Source organism: Thalassophryne amazonica, chromosome 9, assembly GCF_902500255.1.
Source record: "Thalassophryne amazonica chromosome 9, fThaAma1.1, whole genome shotgun sequence".
NCBI classification, from domain to species: domain Eukaryota; kingdom Metazoa; phylum Chordata; class Actinopteri; order Batrachoidiformes; family Batrachoididae; genus Thalassophryne; species Thalassophryne amazonica.
Window position 1 is genome coordinate 78,477,737 of NC_047111.1, and position 19,269 is coordinate 78,497,005.

The 19,269-nt window shown below is 38.8% G+C and overlaps 1 protein-coding gene across 3 annotated transcripts in view; it reads left to right on the forward strand.

Annotated features, from left to right (window-relative positions):
* Window positions 1-19,230, forward strand: part of LOC117517460 (lipase member H-like) — a 38,722-nt gene extending 19,492 nt beyond the window's left edge. For 2 of the 3 annotated variants that reach the window (XM_034178482.1, XM_034178483.1), the window contains exons 3-11: window positions 1,089-1,459; window positions 1,588-1,696; window positions 9,057-9,158; window positions 9,266-9,355; window positions 9,448-9,615; window positions 9,876-9,965; window positions 15,676-15,784; window positions 18,724-18,897; window positions 19,009-19,230. In XM_034178482.1, coding sequence (XP_034034373.1) covers window positions 1,089-1,459; window positions 1,588-1,696; window positions 9,057-9,158; window positions 9,266-9,355; window positions 9,448-9,615; window positions 9,876-9,965; window positions 15,676-15,784; window positions 18,724-18,897; window positions 19,009-19,093 — 1,298 coding nt within the window. In that variant the 3' untranslated portion in view covers window positions 19,094-19,230. Of the gene's footprint in view, window positions 1-1,088; window positions 1,460-1,587; window positions 1,697-9,056; window positions 9,159-9,265; window positions 9,356-9,447; window positions 9,616-9,875; window positions 9,966-10,349; window positions 10,746-15,675; window positions 15,785-18,723; window positions 18,898-19,008 lie in introns of those variants that run through there. The other variant, XR_004562734.1, reaches the window with a different exon arrangement.
* The last annotated feature ends 39 nt before the right edge of the window (window positions 19,231-19,269 follow it).

Consider the following 19,269-nt stretch of genomic DNA (forward strand, 5'->3'; position numbering starts at 1 on the left):
GGTGAAGAGCTTCACACGTTTGCATCATATTAAATATTAATATTAAAGGCTGCTCTTATTCCATCTGAGGCGCCGCTTAATGGAATGCTTCTCCACGAAATTTCAAATAAATAAATAACATGAAACAGTCACGCCAGCGAAGGTGAAAGTAAGATTATTCAGTCATTTCTGGACCAAGCTGACCCACCAAAATGAGAGAAAAAGCATTTCCACTCTATGAATTTCCTCTTACAGAATATCTAAGAATGGAAAACCTGATGTGAATTAAAAACCAGAGGCTAATTAAAAAGGGATAAATTGAGACGTCTAATTGAATCGCTGAACGAATGGTGAGATATTTATCATGACAAAGCATTCAGGCAGTAAAACTGAAGTTACTTTGTAGAATACAGAGCGACACAAAAGATAAATCATTTTCTAACCTTTATTCAGCAATAAACAAAGCAATAAACCCACAAATTTACCCACATCATTAATATTACGTATAATACACACTTATGAAAGCTCACAACAGACTTTATTATTTATTATTTATTTATTTAACCTTTATTTAACCAGCTGATACTCCTTTGTCAGCTTGTGGCAGCACTTAAACGCTGCACAAAACAGCATTTTCAGATCACTTTAACCCAAGTTTAAGTCAGCGCATCATAGATTTCTATTTAATTTAATGACTGATGACGCATAATAATGTTAAGCAAGACAGAGGCTGCTGTCAACAGCTCACAGGCTGCATCCGCCGTCTAGTGGATTAAATAGAAATCAATGGTGTTCTCGTAGTTTGTGTTTTAGCATTCTGAGGCTAAACAATCTGCCTGGATGTCAGTATTTGGTTTCAATCCCCTGAGTGTCACACATGAATATAAGGTTTTAGACATGTGTTGTGTCAGGGGGTGAACACACAGACTCTGAGTCATGTGTTGAAATTATTTCCTCACTGCAGTGAAGCATTAGAGCAGTGGTGTCCAAAGTATTCCAAAAAGGGCCAAGAGGGTGCAGGTTTTCTTTGCAACCACAACCTGCATCAGTTGGTGAAGATTATTATGAGCCATGTCTCATTTCATTTTGCTTCTTTTCCTCACCTGCAGCCCACAGCTGTGCAGAGTTTACAGATCTACGTTTTCATCATTCCTTCATTGGGACCAAACTGAGAGTCCAGTTGTTGCTGTACACCAGCGCTAATCCAACCTGCGGTATCCTTCTGTCCCACACCAACCTGTCCGCCCATCCTCAGTTTAACTTGTCCAAACCCATCACCTTTGTCATCCATGGGTACCGGCCAACAGGATCTAGGCCCGTGTGGTTAAATAGGATCAAACAGGTGCTTCTGGACAGGAAAGACATGAATGTTTTGATAGTGGACTGGAACTGCGGAGCCGCAAATGTCAACTATTTGAAAGCGGTGGAAAACACGTACAAAGCAGCAGAGAACATCACCGCATTCATCAAAATGATGGTGGTATGACACATATTTAAACTGTCTTTGAAATCTCATGTTGCTAACCAGCTCTGCTGCATGTTTTCAGTGATAACACTTTTTTTTTTTTAAAGTTTATGTTACATTTACTCTCTGACTTGTGTTTTTAGAAATATGGAGCCTCTCTGAGTTCGATCCACATGATTGGAGTCAGTCTTGGAGCTCATATTTCAGGTCTTGTAGGTGCTAACTTGAACAGTACAATTGGAAGAATTACAGGTAAGAATGTGCATATATTGGAAAATTTGATTACTAATAGCCAGTGGTGGGTACAGTTCTGCTAACCACTAATTATCAAAGATAATGTTTTCATTATCAGATTAGCTTTTCAGATAACTTTGAAAACCATCACTGGACCAATTATCTTCTGATAAGCTTTGATCCGATAATTTGTAGACTGCTAACATTTTTGCAGATGTAGCTTTTTGTAGATGCGCAGTTCTATCCTCTACAAATAGAGAAGAGTTGGTTCCAGAAGAAACTGCTCTATCCCCTGCAGGAAAAGGAGAACTGGTCATAGACCCCATACTAATATGCTGGCAATAGCACCCAAGTCATCCAGAGGCACACAGTTTTAACTTATGGTTAAAATTTTAACCAAACTAGAACAGAAAGAAGAAGAGGAGGAGAACGTTTCCACAAACAGTGGGAGAAGAAGAAAACTAGAAGGGTGGAAATGAGAGTGGGGACTTTGAATGTTGGTAGTATGACTGGTAAAGGGAGAGACCTGGCTGATATGATGGAGAGGAGAAAGGTAGACATATTGTGTGTGCAAGAGACCAAGTGGAAGGGAAGTAAGAGCAGGAGCATCGGCAGTGGGTACAGTTCAGCAGTGTGTGTTAATGTTCAAATCTTCAGAATTAGTGTATTATTTTAAAATTAACAGATATGTGTTATACGAGGGCTGTCAATAAAGTAACGGTCCTTTTTATTTTTTTCAAAAACTATATGGATTTCATTCATATGTTTTTACGTCAGACATGCTTGAACCCTCGTGCGCATGCGTGAGTTTTTCCACGCCTGTCGGTGACGTCATTCGCCTGTGAGCACTCCTTGTGGGAGGAGTCGTCCAGCCCCTCGTCGGAATTCCTTTGTCTGAGAAGTTGCTGAGAGACTGGCGCGTTGTTTGATCAAAATTTTTTCTAAACCTGTGAGACACATCGAAGTGGACACGGTTCGAAAAATTAAGCTGGTCTTCAGTGAAAATTTTAACGGCTGATGAGAGATTTTGAGGTGATTCTGTCGCTTTAAGGACTTCCCACGGTGCGAGACGTCGCTCAGCGCTCTCAGTCGCCGTCGTCAGCCTGTTCAAGCTGAAAACCTCCACATTTCAGGCTCTATTGATCCAGGACGTCGTGAGAGAACAGAGAAGTTTCAGAAGAAGTCGGTTTCAGCATTTTATCCGGATATTCCACTGTTAAAGGATATTTTTTTAATGAAAGACGTGCGGACGGATCCGCGCGTCGGGACGCAGCCGACGCGGTGCGGCGGCACAGGAAAAACACCTCCGTGTTGATAACCATTTGTAAAATCCAGGCGGCTTTTGATGGCTTTCAGTGGAGTGAGTATATGAGAAATTGTTTAACAGGCAGGACATGTTCCAACTTGTCCTTAAGGCTTTCAACAGAGGTGTTTTTCCTGTGGCGGAGCGTCGCGGCTGCTGCGTCCCGACGCGCGGACCCGTCCGCACGTCTTTCATTAAAAAAATCTCCTTTAACAGTGGAATATCCGGATAAAATGCTGAAACCGACTTCTTCTGAAACTTCTCTGTTCTCTCACGAAGTCCTGGATCAATAGAACCTGAAATGTGGAGGTTTTCAGCTTGAACAGGCTGACGACGGCGGCTGAGAGCGCTGAGCGACGTCTCGCACCGTGGGAAGTCCTTAAAGCGACAGAATCACCTCAAAATCTCTCATCAGCCGTTAAAATTTTCACTGAAAACCAGTTTAATTTTTCGAACCGTGTCCACTTCGATGTGTCTCACAGGTTTACAAAAAATTTTGATCAAAAAAAGCGCCAGTCTCTCAGCAACTTCTCAGACAAAGGAATTCCGACGAGGGGCTGGACGACTCCTCCCACAAGGAGTGCTCACAGGCGAATGACGTCACAGACAGGCGTGGAAAAACTCACGCATGCGCACGAGGGTTCAAGCATGTCTGACGTAAAAACATATGAATGAAATCCATATAGTTCTTGAAAAAACTAAAAAGGACCGTTACTTTATTGACAGCCCTCGTATATCACTTTGTACATTTTAAGAGTTTACATTAATGTAGTTATTCTATCTGTAATCATTTTATTTTTAAAGCAAAACCATAATTCAAACCTGCTTTCCATTTCAAGACCTCTGCCTCATTGCTGAACCAGTGTAACCTGTCAGGGTAAATGACACTTTCCTACAGTAGGGGGCAGAGTGCACAAAGACAAGCACTGGCTCATTAGCTGTTTGGGTTTGTGATTGCCATTGGTTCGATTAGAAGCTTTGGCGGTGTTTAAACTCAAAATCCGCTTTTTAATAGCTGAGAGCGTATGGGAGGCAAAATTTAAAGTTACCGGTTATCTGTAGCTTCTGATAAGTTTTTAGGCCATTTATTGGTTTAGCGTTAAAAAAGATAACTTTTCAGTTAGCTAATAACCAGTTATCGAAGCTAACTTCCCACCACTGCTAATAGTAATAGCTTTTACTCAGAGTGTGAATTTTAAATGACAATCAAAGGGGGTTCCTTAACTACTGATTGTTAGTTTGGTCATGTTCGGTATGCCTGGTATCATACAACCTGTTAGCTTAAGCTAGCGAGCATTAGCTAGTGAAAGGAAAAATTTACAAACTGACTAATGTTGGCATTTATCAGTAGATACTTGAAACAATCTAATTCTGAGCTTCTGAAGGTATGAAAGCCTTTTCAACAAGTCTGTTTTCAATAAGCTACTATAGTATTACTACAGTATTATTTTTCTCGTACCACACGTTGGACCACAGATTTAAATGAGCCGTTGCAATGAGGGAAGTAAAGCAGACAGACAAGATGTTTAACAGATGGTATGGTCTACCTAGGGGTGTCTGACATTGTGATTCTTCCAGACATGAATATGGGAAATATAATATAATATTTACAATTAAGCATATATAAATGAAATCAGAGCAAGTGTTTACCACCAAACTGTAGGTCCACCTGTATGGGTGTTCTCTTGTGCTTCCTTTGAATGAACATAGCTAATGTTAACCATGTTGACTTTATTAGTTGCACATATTTCAGACTGTTAAGTTGGAAGCGGGTTCGATATTCAGCATTCAAGTATTCGCCCAGCAGCATGGAGTCCAACCTGAGTGTCCATTCGCCCTATTGACGTACCCCATAATCCCTTGCGTGCCAGAGAGTCACTGCAGTGAAACAACATATAGAGAATCAACACGATGACAGTTGTAAATTAATATTATACTACAAAAATGTATTTTTATGCTTTTCGTCATGTTAAGAAGAGACTGCTGCATGATACCCTCAAAACTTGCTGAAACAATTATAACAAATAATCCGCGTCTGTTACGTTTAATCTGTGCGGAATTTAATAAATGCAAACCGAATTTCAGACATATTATATATATTAGTCTCGAACAAAGAGGACACACAGTGTTGTAAAGAACAATAATCAAGACGTTAAAGAGCAAACTTCACTTTCCTCCAGAACGACATGATCAGGAAGCGAGCGTAGCTCACAGCAGCGCCCATTGAAAATAATGGAGAGACAGTCTGTGATCCTCTTATGTTTACATAAAATAAATGCAATAACAACATCTATAAACCCAGAGAATATATTCATGAGAGTTTTAGGCACAATATAAAAATAGTTTTATGTTGCGATGTTAATGCTGTTGTCCATGTGCTGCGGTTAAAGTGCAGCGTGATCAGAGCGTCTCAATGCAGTTCTCAATGTTACTGAGATCTCGCAGCGCGGCGACCTCTCCGAGGTTTTGCAGGATTTGAAACATCAATAGGGTGAATGCAACCAGATTATATACTGTGCCCACCTATGCACTAGTCCTCAGGGACAGCCATCAAAGATGGTTAAAACTAGAGGATTCGGGAGGCACTGTGATTATTTAATGTGCTATGAGATACCTCATAGTTGGCAGGTGATATTTCCCCATACAGTTCCTTTTTGGCCACTTTGTCACTTGTTTTTAAATAATTGTGGAAATTCTGACATCTCTATTATAACAGCCAAGTGGCCTCTGTGTGCGTATGTATGGCTTCAGTCATGGCGAAACCAGGGAGAGCTGTCATTTGTCATTTGGTATGCTTGTGTATTTTGGGTCAAGGATGAATGCTGCGAAAACGGAAAGTTGATAGGACAAAGATTTTCTGACAAAATTAGCAATTTTAGCTAACCAGTAAACAGTGGACATTGTGCTATAATGCACCATGGGAGTTCGGAGTTTTGAGGTTTTAAATGTTATTGTGATTCATGTTAGTTTAACAGTGCTGTTAGTGTTATTGATTTATTGTGTTTTTGTAGTTCACTTGGTTTAGTTCAGTTGGTTTAGTCAGTTAAGTGTTATGTTGCTGTTACCATGAGTGACTTAAGTGCAGTGTTGTAAAGTGACCTTCAATCCCTCAGGCGGCACTGCATTAAAAATCGACATCATTGTGTAAAGGATCTTACCACGTGGGCTCAGCAACACTTGGATTGGGGTTGTAAATTAACATTAAAAAAAATTACGTAATTAACAGGAAATAATAGAGTTCAGTTCTTCTTCACAAATTTGAGGTCTAAGGTTCTAAAAACATTCTGGACTCACACACACCATTCCAACTCATAATAGAAACTTTGCACAATTTATTACCACCCTTGAAAAATGTCAGCTACTTATTTTATAAACACTACCCAATCTAGAGCCCATGGATCCCCACGGGCAACATACTGGTGTACCTTATTACCATTAGCTTCACCACCATCGCACTACTGTGCAGACTTTGGGTGTGCATAAAAACTCATTGGGGACTGTAAAAGTACACAAATTTATATATTTTACTGAGACAATATCAATACCTAGAAGTACACAACCGTAAAATAAATTTATTTTCTACAACTGGGACCTCGTAGTACCATATCACCCCAATAGAGCGCTTCGCTCTCAGACTGCAGGCTTACTTGTAGTTCCTAGGGTTTGTAAGAGTAGAATGGGAGGCAGAGCCTTCAGCTTTCAGGCTCCTCTCCTGTGGAACCAGCTCCCAATTCAGATCAGGGAGACAGACACCCTCTCTACTTTTAAGATTAGGCTTAAAACTTTCCTTTTTGCTAAAGCTTATAGTTAGGGCTGGATCAGGTGACCCTGAACCATCCCTTAGTTATGCTGCTATAGACGTAGACTGCTGGGGGGTTCCCATGATGCACTGTTTCTTTCTCTTTTTGCTCTGTATGCACCACTCTGCATTTAATCATTAGTGATCGATCTCTGCTCCCCTCCACAGCATGTCTTTTTCCTGGTTCTCTCCCTCAGCCCCAACCAGTCCCAGCAGAAGACTGCCCCTCCCTGAGCCTGGTTCTGCTGGAGGTTTCTTCCTGTTAAAAGGGAGTTTTTCCTTCCCACTGTAGCCAAGTGCTTGCTCACAGGGGGTCGTTTTGACCGTTGGGGTTTTACATAATTATTGTATGGCCTTGCCTTACAATATAAAGCGCCTTGGGGCAACTGTTTGTTGTGATTTGGCGCTATATAAAAAAATTGATTGATTGATTGATTATATATGTAATATGTATATGTTGCAGACATGAAGGAGCGAAGCTCTTCATCTCATCATGTCATTTAGGTCATTCAGACTTTTTTTGAGTAAAATACTTTAGGAGAGCAATGGCACAGCTAAAACCTTTCAGCTTCTGGAGGGGCTTTAAACCTGCTGCTTTAAGCATTTCTTTAAATGTAGATGTAAATTACTATTCAAAGTTTTTTGCTAGTTGACAGTAGCGCTGTACAATATGACCAAATTATCGTATCTCAATATTGTCATATCAGTGTGATGTACGATATGACTATGATTTCACACAAAGTGCAGCAACAGTGAAAATTAAACATTCTTAAACAAAACAGTAATAATACCACACTCATTTTGCACTCATAAAGTTAGGATACTGTACCCTCCAAAAGTATTGGAACACTTGGAATTTCACACATTGTGATTTGTTTATGCCATTTCAAGTAAAAGAAATATAAAAAAATAGAACAAAAAAATTCTGAAATTATCTTCCTCAAACTTAAACTGAAAGCAAATCTCTAAAACTTGATAACACCTGTAAATAATAATCAGTTTTCTTGCCAGTTGTAGTTGTAGTCAAGTTGAAGTGATTTGTTTTCAGTTTGAGTTTAAGGAAGATAACAGATTTATTTATCTAAAGTTCTGTCACTGATGTGTCACTCAGACAGTAAAATTAAGAGATTATTTAAAAATAAGTCCTTCAGAGAGCAAAATTAAGAGGTTACACAGGTTTTATACAGACCCTAGAGGGAGTAAATTACCTGTATTTCTTTCAGCGTGGGTGTCTTCATGTTATATCTCGTGAATCAACGGCTGCTTGCTCGTTTAAAACTCACTGAAACAGATATATATATAAGGCAACTCGAATTAAAGGATAAATGCTGCTTTTAACAACCTGGACCTCATTTCTGACATAAAATAGTTGTTTACTCACCAATATAACTTTGGTGTCATTTGGAGTCTGTGGTTCAGACGACGTTTTCAGTTTAAAATCTTAAACACTTTTCTTCTTCTACTAAGGTGGATTAGAACTTCTTGTGGTGGTACACAGCACCAGCTACTGTACAGGAGTGGCCTAGCAGTCAGTATGGGTCACCAATTTCAAAATGCAGCTCTTTTCAACCAGACATGCGGTACTGTGACATGTCAATCATCTGTGTCCAATCACATTTCAGGGGAGTCCAGTGCAACCCTGGCCTCTGCCTAGCTCCACCCATCCCAGGAAGTGTTCAACATTTGACATTTCCTGTTTCACTGTGGACTCAAAATTTGCCATTTCCTGTTTCAGTGTGAACTTGCCACTGAGTTCTCATGAGATTCCATGAGATCTCGTCTATCAATCCAGGAAGTTTCGATCAAGGAAGTGTGGACTCCGAACAGACTGGATCACACCGATGCTCAGTTTGTGGACGTCCTGCACACAGATGTCGACAATAAATTAATCTGAAATGTGCCTAAGGGTGCTTCAGAAAGGGTGTTCTTATTTTCAAATGAGAAGAACATAAGTGCTGATGTAACTGATAATAACCTCATCACAAATGAATGAATTAAACATGCAACATACCAAAACTGCTTCAGAATGCAGCATTTAACAAACAGAATTCAAAACTTTCCTGCTGGGAAATCCCCCCGGAGCTCCCACCTCTGTGGCTGCCTGGTGGTGCCACCACGAGGTGCCATTGCTCGCTTGCAATGCTATAGTGAGGTATCAGACCACTTCATTCAGTCTCCCAGATGAAATTTGCTTCCGCTGGATATGTTGTGTTCCCATGCCCCAAAATTATTCCACTGGGACTGTTTAGTTTGACAAAACCATTTAATGTTTGCAGCTTTGGATCCTGCTGGGCCTCAGTTCACCATCACTTCTCCAGAGAACAGACTGGATCACACTGATGCACAGTTTGTGGATGTCGTGCACACAGACGTCGACGGTAACCTCATATGAAATGTGCCTAAGGGTCCTTCAGAAATTATGTTAATCTGTGTTGTTCCAGTTTAAGAATAGTGTTGTTACCATGTGACAACTGTACATTTGCAGCCTTGGGCTACAGCATGCCACTAGGTCACATTGATTTCTATGCTAATGGTGGAAAAGACCAACCTGGCTGCCCGAAAACCATCTTTTCTGGTGAGGTCATTAAAAAAATTATCAAGAAGGACAAAACAGATCATCAAATTGATAATAAGCTTGTTGAAATGTTTGTTTCTGCGCCTGCACAGGAACGTCATACTTTAAGTGTGACCACCAGAGGTCAGTGTTACTATTTATCGACTCCGTGGATCGGACTTGTGACAGCAGGGCCTTCCCCTGCTCGTCCTATTCTGAATACCTGGATGGACATTGCTTGGACTGTAAGCAGTTTGGTGCTGCAGGATGCCCCATTTTTGGTGTGTATTTTGATTATCTACAAGTTGATTATAGAAGTCAGCCATTAAAATATGAGTCAACCTATTTTTGACAATTGGACTCTTGGCACAGCTTATGGATGGTAAATTTGAAACAAACAAAAACATGTTAAATGTATGCTTTCCTGTTGTATTTCAATTACACAACCAAAATTCAATATGGCACCTCAAACCTACTGTTGAACGATATTCATGTTTCCTGTTGTGAACATAATCTCTCTGGCTCTCTTTTTTAAATCCAGGTTATGACGTCACAGAGTGGAAAAATGTCCTGCTAAAATCACACCCGATAAAAACCTACTTTATGACCAACAAAGCGGCCCCATTCTGCAGTAAGTAATCAAAATATTTATTTTAAATGGCAGCTCTTAATGAGAAATACAAGGGAATGCAGAGAGCCATGTAGCCACATATAGGTGCGCTTCAAAAAATTTAAATATTATGAAAAAGTTCAGTACTGTTTGTCAGGTATTTCAGAGTGTGACAGTTTTGCATATTTTAGTTTCAATACATGCAAACAAAAATGTTTCAATTATTTTTTATTTTAATTTTGATAATAATGACCTACAGCTCTAAAAAATAGAAAATGCATATCTTAAAATATTACATTATTTTATTTCAAGTCACTTTTTATGCAGTATGAATACCATGAATCTCTCAAATCTGGTTCAGTATACACAACCACAATCATGGGTGTGACCTATCTTTGTGGCCAGGACGGCGGTGGGATTCGAACAACGGACTGCTTGAACTGAAGGCCAAAACTCTACCAGGTCATCCAAAGGGCAATTCCCCACTAGCCAACCTAGCAGGAACATTTTTCAATCTGGACTTCACCTTGCCACAATGGGGAAGAGTGTTGAAGTGACAGTTGTCCAGAAGACACTCATGGACCCCATGCACAGGGAGGTTAAGCCACAGAAGGTTATTGCTGAAAGCTCTGGCTGTTCAGAATTATGGATCAAAGAATATTAATGGAAAGTTGACTGGAGGAGAAAAGTGTGGTCGGAACAGATGCACAAACAACAGAGACGAATGCTGCCTTGAGAAGACCAAAGCAAAGTTGATTCAAGGATTTCAGGGAGCTTCACAAGGAACAGATTGAGACTGTGGTCAGTGCATCTGACCACAGCCTGTTGGCTGACTGTGGTCAGCCAACAGGTACAGATGTGTCCAGGAAATGGGCTACAAGTGTTGTATTCCTGGTGCCAAACCACTCCTGAACCTGAGACAATGTTAGAAAGGTTTTACCTGGGCTAAGGAGAAAAAGAACTGCTTAGAAGTCCAAAGTCCTCTTTTCAGATAAAAGTAAATTTTATATTTTATTTGGAAATCAAGGTCCCAGAGTCTGGAGCAAGAGTGGAGAGATGCAAAATCCAAGGTGCTTGAAGTCCAGTGTGAAGCTCCCACAGTCACTGGAGGTTTTGGGTGCCATGTCATCTATTGGTGTTGGCCCACTGTGTTTTATCAAGTCTAGTCTGCTGGCAAGCTTTATGGAGATGCGCATTTCCTCTTCCAACAGGACTTGGCATCTGCTCAAGGTGCCAAAACTACTACAACTCCAATTCCAATAAAGTTGGGACATTGTGTAAAATGTAAATAAAAACAGAATACAATGATTTGCAAATCCTCTTCAACCTATATTCAATTGAATACACCACAAAGACAAGATATTTAATGTTCAAACTGATAAACTTTATTGTTTTGTGCAAATATTTGCTCATTTTGAAATGGATGCCTGCAGCACGTTTCAAAAAAGCTGGAACAGTGGTATGTTTACCACTGTGTTACATCACCTTTCCTTCTGACAACAATCAGTAAGCGTTTGGGAACTGAGGACAATAATTGTTCAAGCTTTGTAGGTGGAATTCTTTCCCATTCTTGCTTGATGTACGATTTCAGTTGTTCAACAGTCCGGTGTCTCCTTTGTTGTATTTTGCGCTTCATGCGCCACACATTTTCAATGGGCGACAGGCCTGGACTGCAGGCAGGCCAGTCTGCTACCTGCACTCTTTTACTACGAAGCCACGCTGTTGTAACACGTGCAGAATGTGGCTTGGCATTGTCGTGCTGAAATAAGCAGGGACGTCCCTGAAAAAGACGTTGCTTGGATGGCAGCATGTGTTGCTCCAAAACCTGGATGTACCTTTCAGCATTGATGGTGCCATCACAGATGTGTAAGTTGCACATGCCATGAGCACTAACACACCCCCATACCATCACAGATGCTGGCTTTTGAACTTTGTGCTGGTAACAATCTGGATGGTCTTTTTCCTCTTTTGTCCAGAGGACCCGACATCCATGATTTCCAAAAACAATTTGAAATGTGGACTCATCAGACCACAGCACACTTTTCCACTTTGCGTCTGTCCATTTCAAATGAGCTCGAGCCCAGAGAAGGCACCGGTGTTTCTGGATGTTGTTGATGTATGGGTTTCGCTTTGCCTGGTAGAGTTTTAACTTGCACTTGTAGATGTAGCAACGAACTGTGTTAACTGACAATGGTTTTCTGAAGTGTTCCTGAGCCCATGCAGTAAGATCCTTTACACAATGATGTCAGTTTTTAATGCAGTGCCGCCTGAGGGATCGAAGCTCACGGCCTTGCCGCTTACATGTAGAAAGTTCTCCAGATTCTCAGAATTTTCTGATTATATTATGGACTGTAGATGATGGAATCCCTAAATTCCTTGCAATTGAACATTGAAAAACATTGTTCTTAAACTGCTGGAGTATTTTTTCATGCAATTGTTCACAAAGTGGTGATCTTCACCCCATCTTTGCTTGTGAACGGCTGAGACTTTTGGGGATGGTCCTTTTATACCCAGTCATGAGTGTCCTCAGTTCCCAAACGCTTATTGAGTGTTATTCGAAGGAAAGGTGATGTAACACAGTGGTAAACATACCACTGTCCCATCTTTTTTGAAACGTGTTGCAGGCATCCATTTCAAAATGAGCAAATATTTGCACAAAAACAATAAAGTTTATCAGTTTGAACATTAAATATCTTGTCTTTGTGGTGTATTCAATTCAATACAGGTTGAAGAGGATTTGCAAATAATTGTATTCTGTTTTTATTTACATTTTACACCACGTCCCAACATCATTGGAATTGGGATTATAATACCTGGTTTGCTGACCTTGGTGTTACTGTACTTGACTGACCCCCATAGATAATCCCTCAGATTCTTTATGGGATATTGTCAAGAGGAATATAAGTGACACCAGCTCCAACAATCCAAATGAACTGAAAGCAGCTATCAAAGCAACCTGTACTTCCAGAACACCTCAGCAGTGCCACAAGCTGATCACCTCACGCACAAATTCATTCAAAAGGAGCCATAGCCAAATACTAAGTGCATAAATTATCATATTTTTCAGAGGTTAGACATAAATCCTTTTTTAGGCTGGTCTTCTGAAATATTCTAATATAGTGCATTAATATGCATTTTGTATTTTTTGGAGCTGTAGGCTGCAATAATAAAAATTAAAATAAAAAAGATTCAAACGTTTTAGTTTCTATGTACTGAAACTAGAATATGCAACATTTTCACTCTCTGAAATACCTGACAAAAAATATTTCCCATAGTTCTAATTTTTTGAAATGCACCTGTATAAAGATTGGATATTATACCTTTTCATTAAGTCAACACAGAAAATTGTAGGGTTTGAAAACAGATATTAGTTTGTAGCCAAAACCACTCCGGAAATTAAGATGATATGTACTTGATATGTAGATCTAAAAAATAATCTGTTACCGTGCTTTAAATTTCCACAGCTCCTTTCTTCTAAAGCATAAACAATGTAATAAGTAATAATAACCAATAAGTTTATTTATATAGCACTTTTAAAAAAATAGTACAAACTGTCTCAAATCAGAAGAATAAGGTTATTTAAAAAAAAAACAGAAGAAAGGCAGATGTTGAAGAATAAAACATGGAAGTATAATAAGAACATATACATACATCTTCAACCGCTTATCCGGGATTGGATCGCAGAGCCAACAGCTCCAGCAGGGGACCCAATCATTGCTTTCCTGGGCCACATTAACCACCTCTGACTGGGACATCCCAAGGCGTTCCCAGGCCAGTGTGGAGATATAATCTCTGCATCTACTTCTCGGTCTTCCCCGGGGTCTCCTTCCAGATGGATGTGCTTAGAACACCTCCCTAGGAAGGCACCCAGGAGACATCCTTACCAGATGCCCGAACCACTTCAGCTGGCTCCTTTGAATGGGAAGGAGCAGTGGCTCTACTCTGACCTCATGGATGACCAAGCTTCTCACCATATCTCTCAGGGACACCAGTCACCCTCCTAAGGAAGCCCATTTTGGCCGCTTGTACCCGCGATCTAGTTCTTTCAGTCATGACCCAACCCTCATAACCATAGGTGAGAGTAGGAACGAAGATTGACCAGCAGATCGAGAACTTCGCCTTTTGGTTCAGCTCCCTTTTTGTCACAACAGTACAGCAGAGCGAATGCAATACCGCCCGTGCTGCACTGATTCTCCAGTCAATCTCACGCTCCATTGTCCCCTCACTTGTGAACAAGACCCAGAAAACAGCTAAGATAATAAGAACAGCTAAAAAGTAATGCTGATAATTTAACCACAAATTACACAAATAAAGAAATGAATCAGTAAAGTTGTGATTAAAATACAACCACAATTCCAATGAAGTTGGGACATTGTGTAAAATGTAAATAAAAACAGAAAACAATGATTTGCAAATCCTCTTCAACCTATATTCAATTGAATACACCACAAAGACAAGATTTTAATGTTCAAACTGATAAAATGTATTGTTTTTGTGCAAATATTTGCTCATTTTGAAAAGATGCCTGCAACACGTTTGAAAAACATTTGGGACAATGGTATGTTTACCACTGTGTTAACTGACAATGGTTTTCCGAAGTGTTCCTGAGCCCACGCGGTAAGATCCTTTACACAATGATGTCAGTTTTTAATGCAGTGCCGCCTGAGGAATCGAAGTTCACGGGCAAAGTCTATCAGGTTAATAATTAAATATCTTGTCTTTGTGGTGTTGAATATAGGTTTGAATTGAATTGAATATACACTCACAGAAATATTTAACTCTAACTTTTAAGATTTATGTAATTTTATTACATGACAAATTCCCATTTACTTTTTTTTTTTAGATAATTTTAATACAAACCTACCAAATAAACCTTACATGATGCATATTCATTACTGTAATAAATCCTATTCATTTGAAATGCATAATCCTCAGCTTTATGTATTTAGTATTATAATATTAATTATAATTATAGTAATAATTATGTTACCTATGCCATTTATCTTGTATAGGTAACATAATTATCATGCAATTCAAACAATATACTTTAGGTATTTTAAATAAATACTGTCATTATTATTGATTTAGAGTAATTATATTTTATTAATACTAAATACATAAAGCTGAGGATTACGCATTTCAAATAAGTAGGATTTATTACAGTAATGAATATGCATCATGTAAGGTTTATTTGGTAGGTTTGTATTAAAATTATCTAAAAATAGTAAATGGGAATTTGTCATGTAATAAAATTACATAAATCTTAAAGGCTAGGGTTAAATATTTCTGTGAGAATAGGTTGAAGAGGATTTGCAAATCATTGTATTCTGTTTTCATTTACATTTCACACAACGTCCCAACTTCATTGGAATTGTGGTTGTAATTCAAAATGCAGCAAATCTTGAATCATGGTGAGCAAATATGTTTTCAGTCTAAATTTAAATGAATTAGCAGAATGAAACTGCATCATTTCAGCAGATTGGTCTGCAGCAAAGAGCCACAATATGAAAAATCCTCACAGCCTGCACAACAAAAAGACCAGTGTTAAAATAACTGACTAATTTGATTTTTTTTTAATGCTGTGTAATTCCCACTTTTCAGAGTGATATTAACATTATTTAAAGACTTGCAAGGTATAAGTAGGTATGTAATAATTTCCAAGAGAAATTCTTAATTTTATTTAAAATGGTTGCTAGAATATTGAGAAAAAACTTTTCATGTCCTCCCAAAGCAACCAACTACATGGTGGATGTGGTGATTTGGAACGAGTACACACGCTGGGGCTACATTACCATCAAACTTAATGGTGACGGTAAAGAAGCATTCTCAATCATTACCCAGTAAGTAGCAATATTCCCCCGTTTGTGCAGCAGATAAGACAATATTTGACAAATCTGAAACAAATACTCCTTTTCAGAAGACATTACTGTTTGAAAAAGTGTGCACTTAAATTTTCAATAGGCAGCTGGTGGGGGTCAATTGAAGAATTACACAGGAGTCAAATTTTAAAATGCTCCAATCATATTGAAAGGTATTTGCCTGATCATAAATATTCCAAAAAGGTATAGGCTATCTATGACTGAATGTTAGAGTTATGGGGTAAAAACAGCAAAAATGGTGAGAAAGGTCAATTTCAGTTTGTACAACCCCTGGCAAAAATTATGGAATCACCGGCATCAGAGGATGTTCATTCAGTTGTTTAATTTTGTAGAAAAAAGCAGATCACAGACATGACACAAAACTAAAGTCATTTCAAATGACAACTTTCTGGCTTTAAGAAACACTATAAGAAATCAGGAAAAAAAATTGTGGCAGTCAGTAATGCTTACATTTTTAGACCAAGCAGAGGGAAAAAAAATATGGAATCACTCAATTCTGAGGAATAAATTATGGAATCACCCTGTAAATTTTCATCCCCAAAACTAACACCTGCATCAAATCAGATCTGCTCATTAGTCTGCATCTAAAAAGGAGTGATCACACCTTGGAGAGCTGTTGCACCAAGTGGACTGACATGAATCATGGCTCCAACATGAGAGATGTCCAGTGTTGGGGGGAAAGTAACTTTGGAAAGTTACTTCATTAGTTAGTCTATACAGTTATATTTTACAGTTACTTCTTACATTTACTTCATTAGCAGCTGCGGACACCTTGTCGGCAGCTGCTGAATGTAATTAATAATGTTACTCATAATCTAATTTGGTTATTTTTAAGATTTAGTACTCAGAAAAGTAACTATTAGTTACTTTGCTGATTAGTTACGTTTGTGATTGCTCAATTTTACGAGTAACCAAGTTAGATTACTCGTTACCTTATTAGTTACATTACTTATTAGTTGCAAGTTTTCTGCAGATTCTAATAAAGTAATTGCATAAAGCTGCTAATGAAGTAACTGCATAAAGCACCTGTATAAAGCAACTAAAAAAGTAACTTGTCAAAGTACAAAATAGAAACAACATGGGAAGGTTGTTAAAGGCAAACATACTGGTAGACCAAGGAAGACATCAAAGCGTCAAGACAGAAAACGTAAAGCAATATGTCTCAAAAATCGAAAATGCACAACAAAACAAATGAGGAATGAATGGGAGGAAACTGGAGTCAACGTCTGTGACCGAACTGTAAGAAACCGCCTAAAGGAAATGGGATTTACATACAGAAAAGCTAAACAAAAGCCATCATTAACACCTAAACAGAAAAAAACAAGGTTACAATGGGCTAAGGAAAAGCAATCGTGGACTGTGGATGACTGGATGAAAGTCATATTCAGTGATGAATCTCGAATCTGCATTGGGCAAGGTGATGACTTTTGTTTGGTGCCGTTCCAATGAGATTTATAAAGATGACTGCCTGAAGAGAACATGTAAATTTCCACAGTCATTGATGATATGGGGCTGCATGTCAGGTAAAGACACTGGGGAGATGGCCGTCATTACATCATCAATAAATGCACAAGTTTACGTTGATATTTTGGACACTTTTCTTATCCCATCAATTGAAAGGATGTTTGGGGATGATGAAATTATTTTTCAAGATGATAATGCATCTTGCCATAGAGCAAAAACTGTGAAAACATTCCTTGCAAAAAGACACATAGGGTCAATGTCATGGCCTGCAAATAGTCCGGATCTTAATCCAATTGAAAATCTTTGGTGGAAGTTGAAGAAAATGGTCCATGACAAGGCTCCAACCTGCAAAGCTGATCTGGCAACAGCAATCAGAGAAAGTTGGAGCCAGATTGATGAAGAGTACTGTTTGTCACTCATTAAGTCCATGCCTCAGAGACTGCAAGCTGTTATAAAAGCCAGAGGTGGTGCAACAAAATACTAGTGATGTGTTGGAGCGTTCTTTTGTTTTTCATGATTCCATAATTTTTTCCTCAGAATTGAGCGATTCCAGATTTTTTTCCCTCTGCTTGGTCTAAAAAAGTAACCGTTACTGACTGCCACAATTTTTTTCCCTGATTTCTTATAGTGTTTCTTAAAGCCAGAAAGTTGCCATTTGAAATGACTTTAGTTTTGTGTCATGTCTGTGATCTGCCTTTTTTCTATAAAATTAAACATCTGAATGAACATCCTCCGAGGCCGGTGATTCCATAATTTTTGCCAGGGGTTGTACTCGTACAGTGATCAAAAGTTAGAGTTGCTCCAATTGAGAAAATAGGATTAATAAATGGAATAGTTTTGACTGTGCTGAATGCTCGGTCTGGAAAGTAAAGGTTAAACAATGTCGACGTCCACTGGATTCTTGACATATGTTACCTCGTAACATGGTAACTAAGCATGACACATGATGCAAACTATCCCTTTTTAAAACCCTATTATCTAATAATTAATAATCTAATTAATATCTAATAATTTGCTTTAATTATTTCCCAAATTAGAGTAACTTTAACTTTTGTCCCCTGTCCAAAATGAAATTGACCTTTGTTACCATTCTTGCTGTTTTTACCCCATAACTCTAACATTCAGTCATAGATAGCCAAAACTGTACCTTTTTGGAATATTTATGATCAATCAAATAACATGGTATAGTTTTCAATATGATTGGAGCATCTTTTAATTTTGACCCCTGTGTAATTCTTCAATTGACCCCTACCTGGCTGCCTATTGAAAATTCAAGTGGACACCCTGCCTTTCAAAAGGGTAATGTTTAAACCTAAGGTGTATTTGTGCAAAATTTGGTGCTTGCATCACCATTTGAAAGATTTTATCAGTTATCCGCTGCACTAATTGGTTTTGGTCTCTCTGTAGAAACTTGAAGTCATTTTTTTTCTCACCAGTAAAGCATCAAAATTCAAGAAGTACACAGAGACTAAGCTTTTGGTCCATTTCGACAAAGACATACTGTTGTTGAAAACAGTCTCTCTCACATTCTCCACTGGGAACGTACTAAAGCCAAAGTACAAGCTCCGTGTTCTTAGAATCCGTCTGACGAGTCTGGACCATAGTAACAGGTAGGACAGCACCGACACGCCGGGATTTTTTATCTGAACACTTCAGTGCTGCAGCTTGTGGTTCACTAATGAGAGAATTAATGATGCTTGGTGTGACTTTGTGCCACACAGCTCTCTGTGCAGATACGACATCATCCTCGAAGAGGGTCGAGAGGTTACATTCAGGCCCATCCCTTGTGAGGAATCCAACTTTTGAGGCAAAACATTTCCTCACGTCAACCTGAGAAAAGTCTTCAGCTGCTTCAGAACTGTACAAAGAAAAGACTGACTGTGGAAAAGATCAAAAAGTCAAATGTATGAAAAATTTTTGTAATATATTGTAGCGTTTTTAAATGAAAATATCTTCAATCAAATTGAAAATACATTATTGGT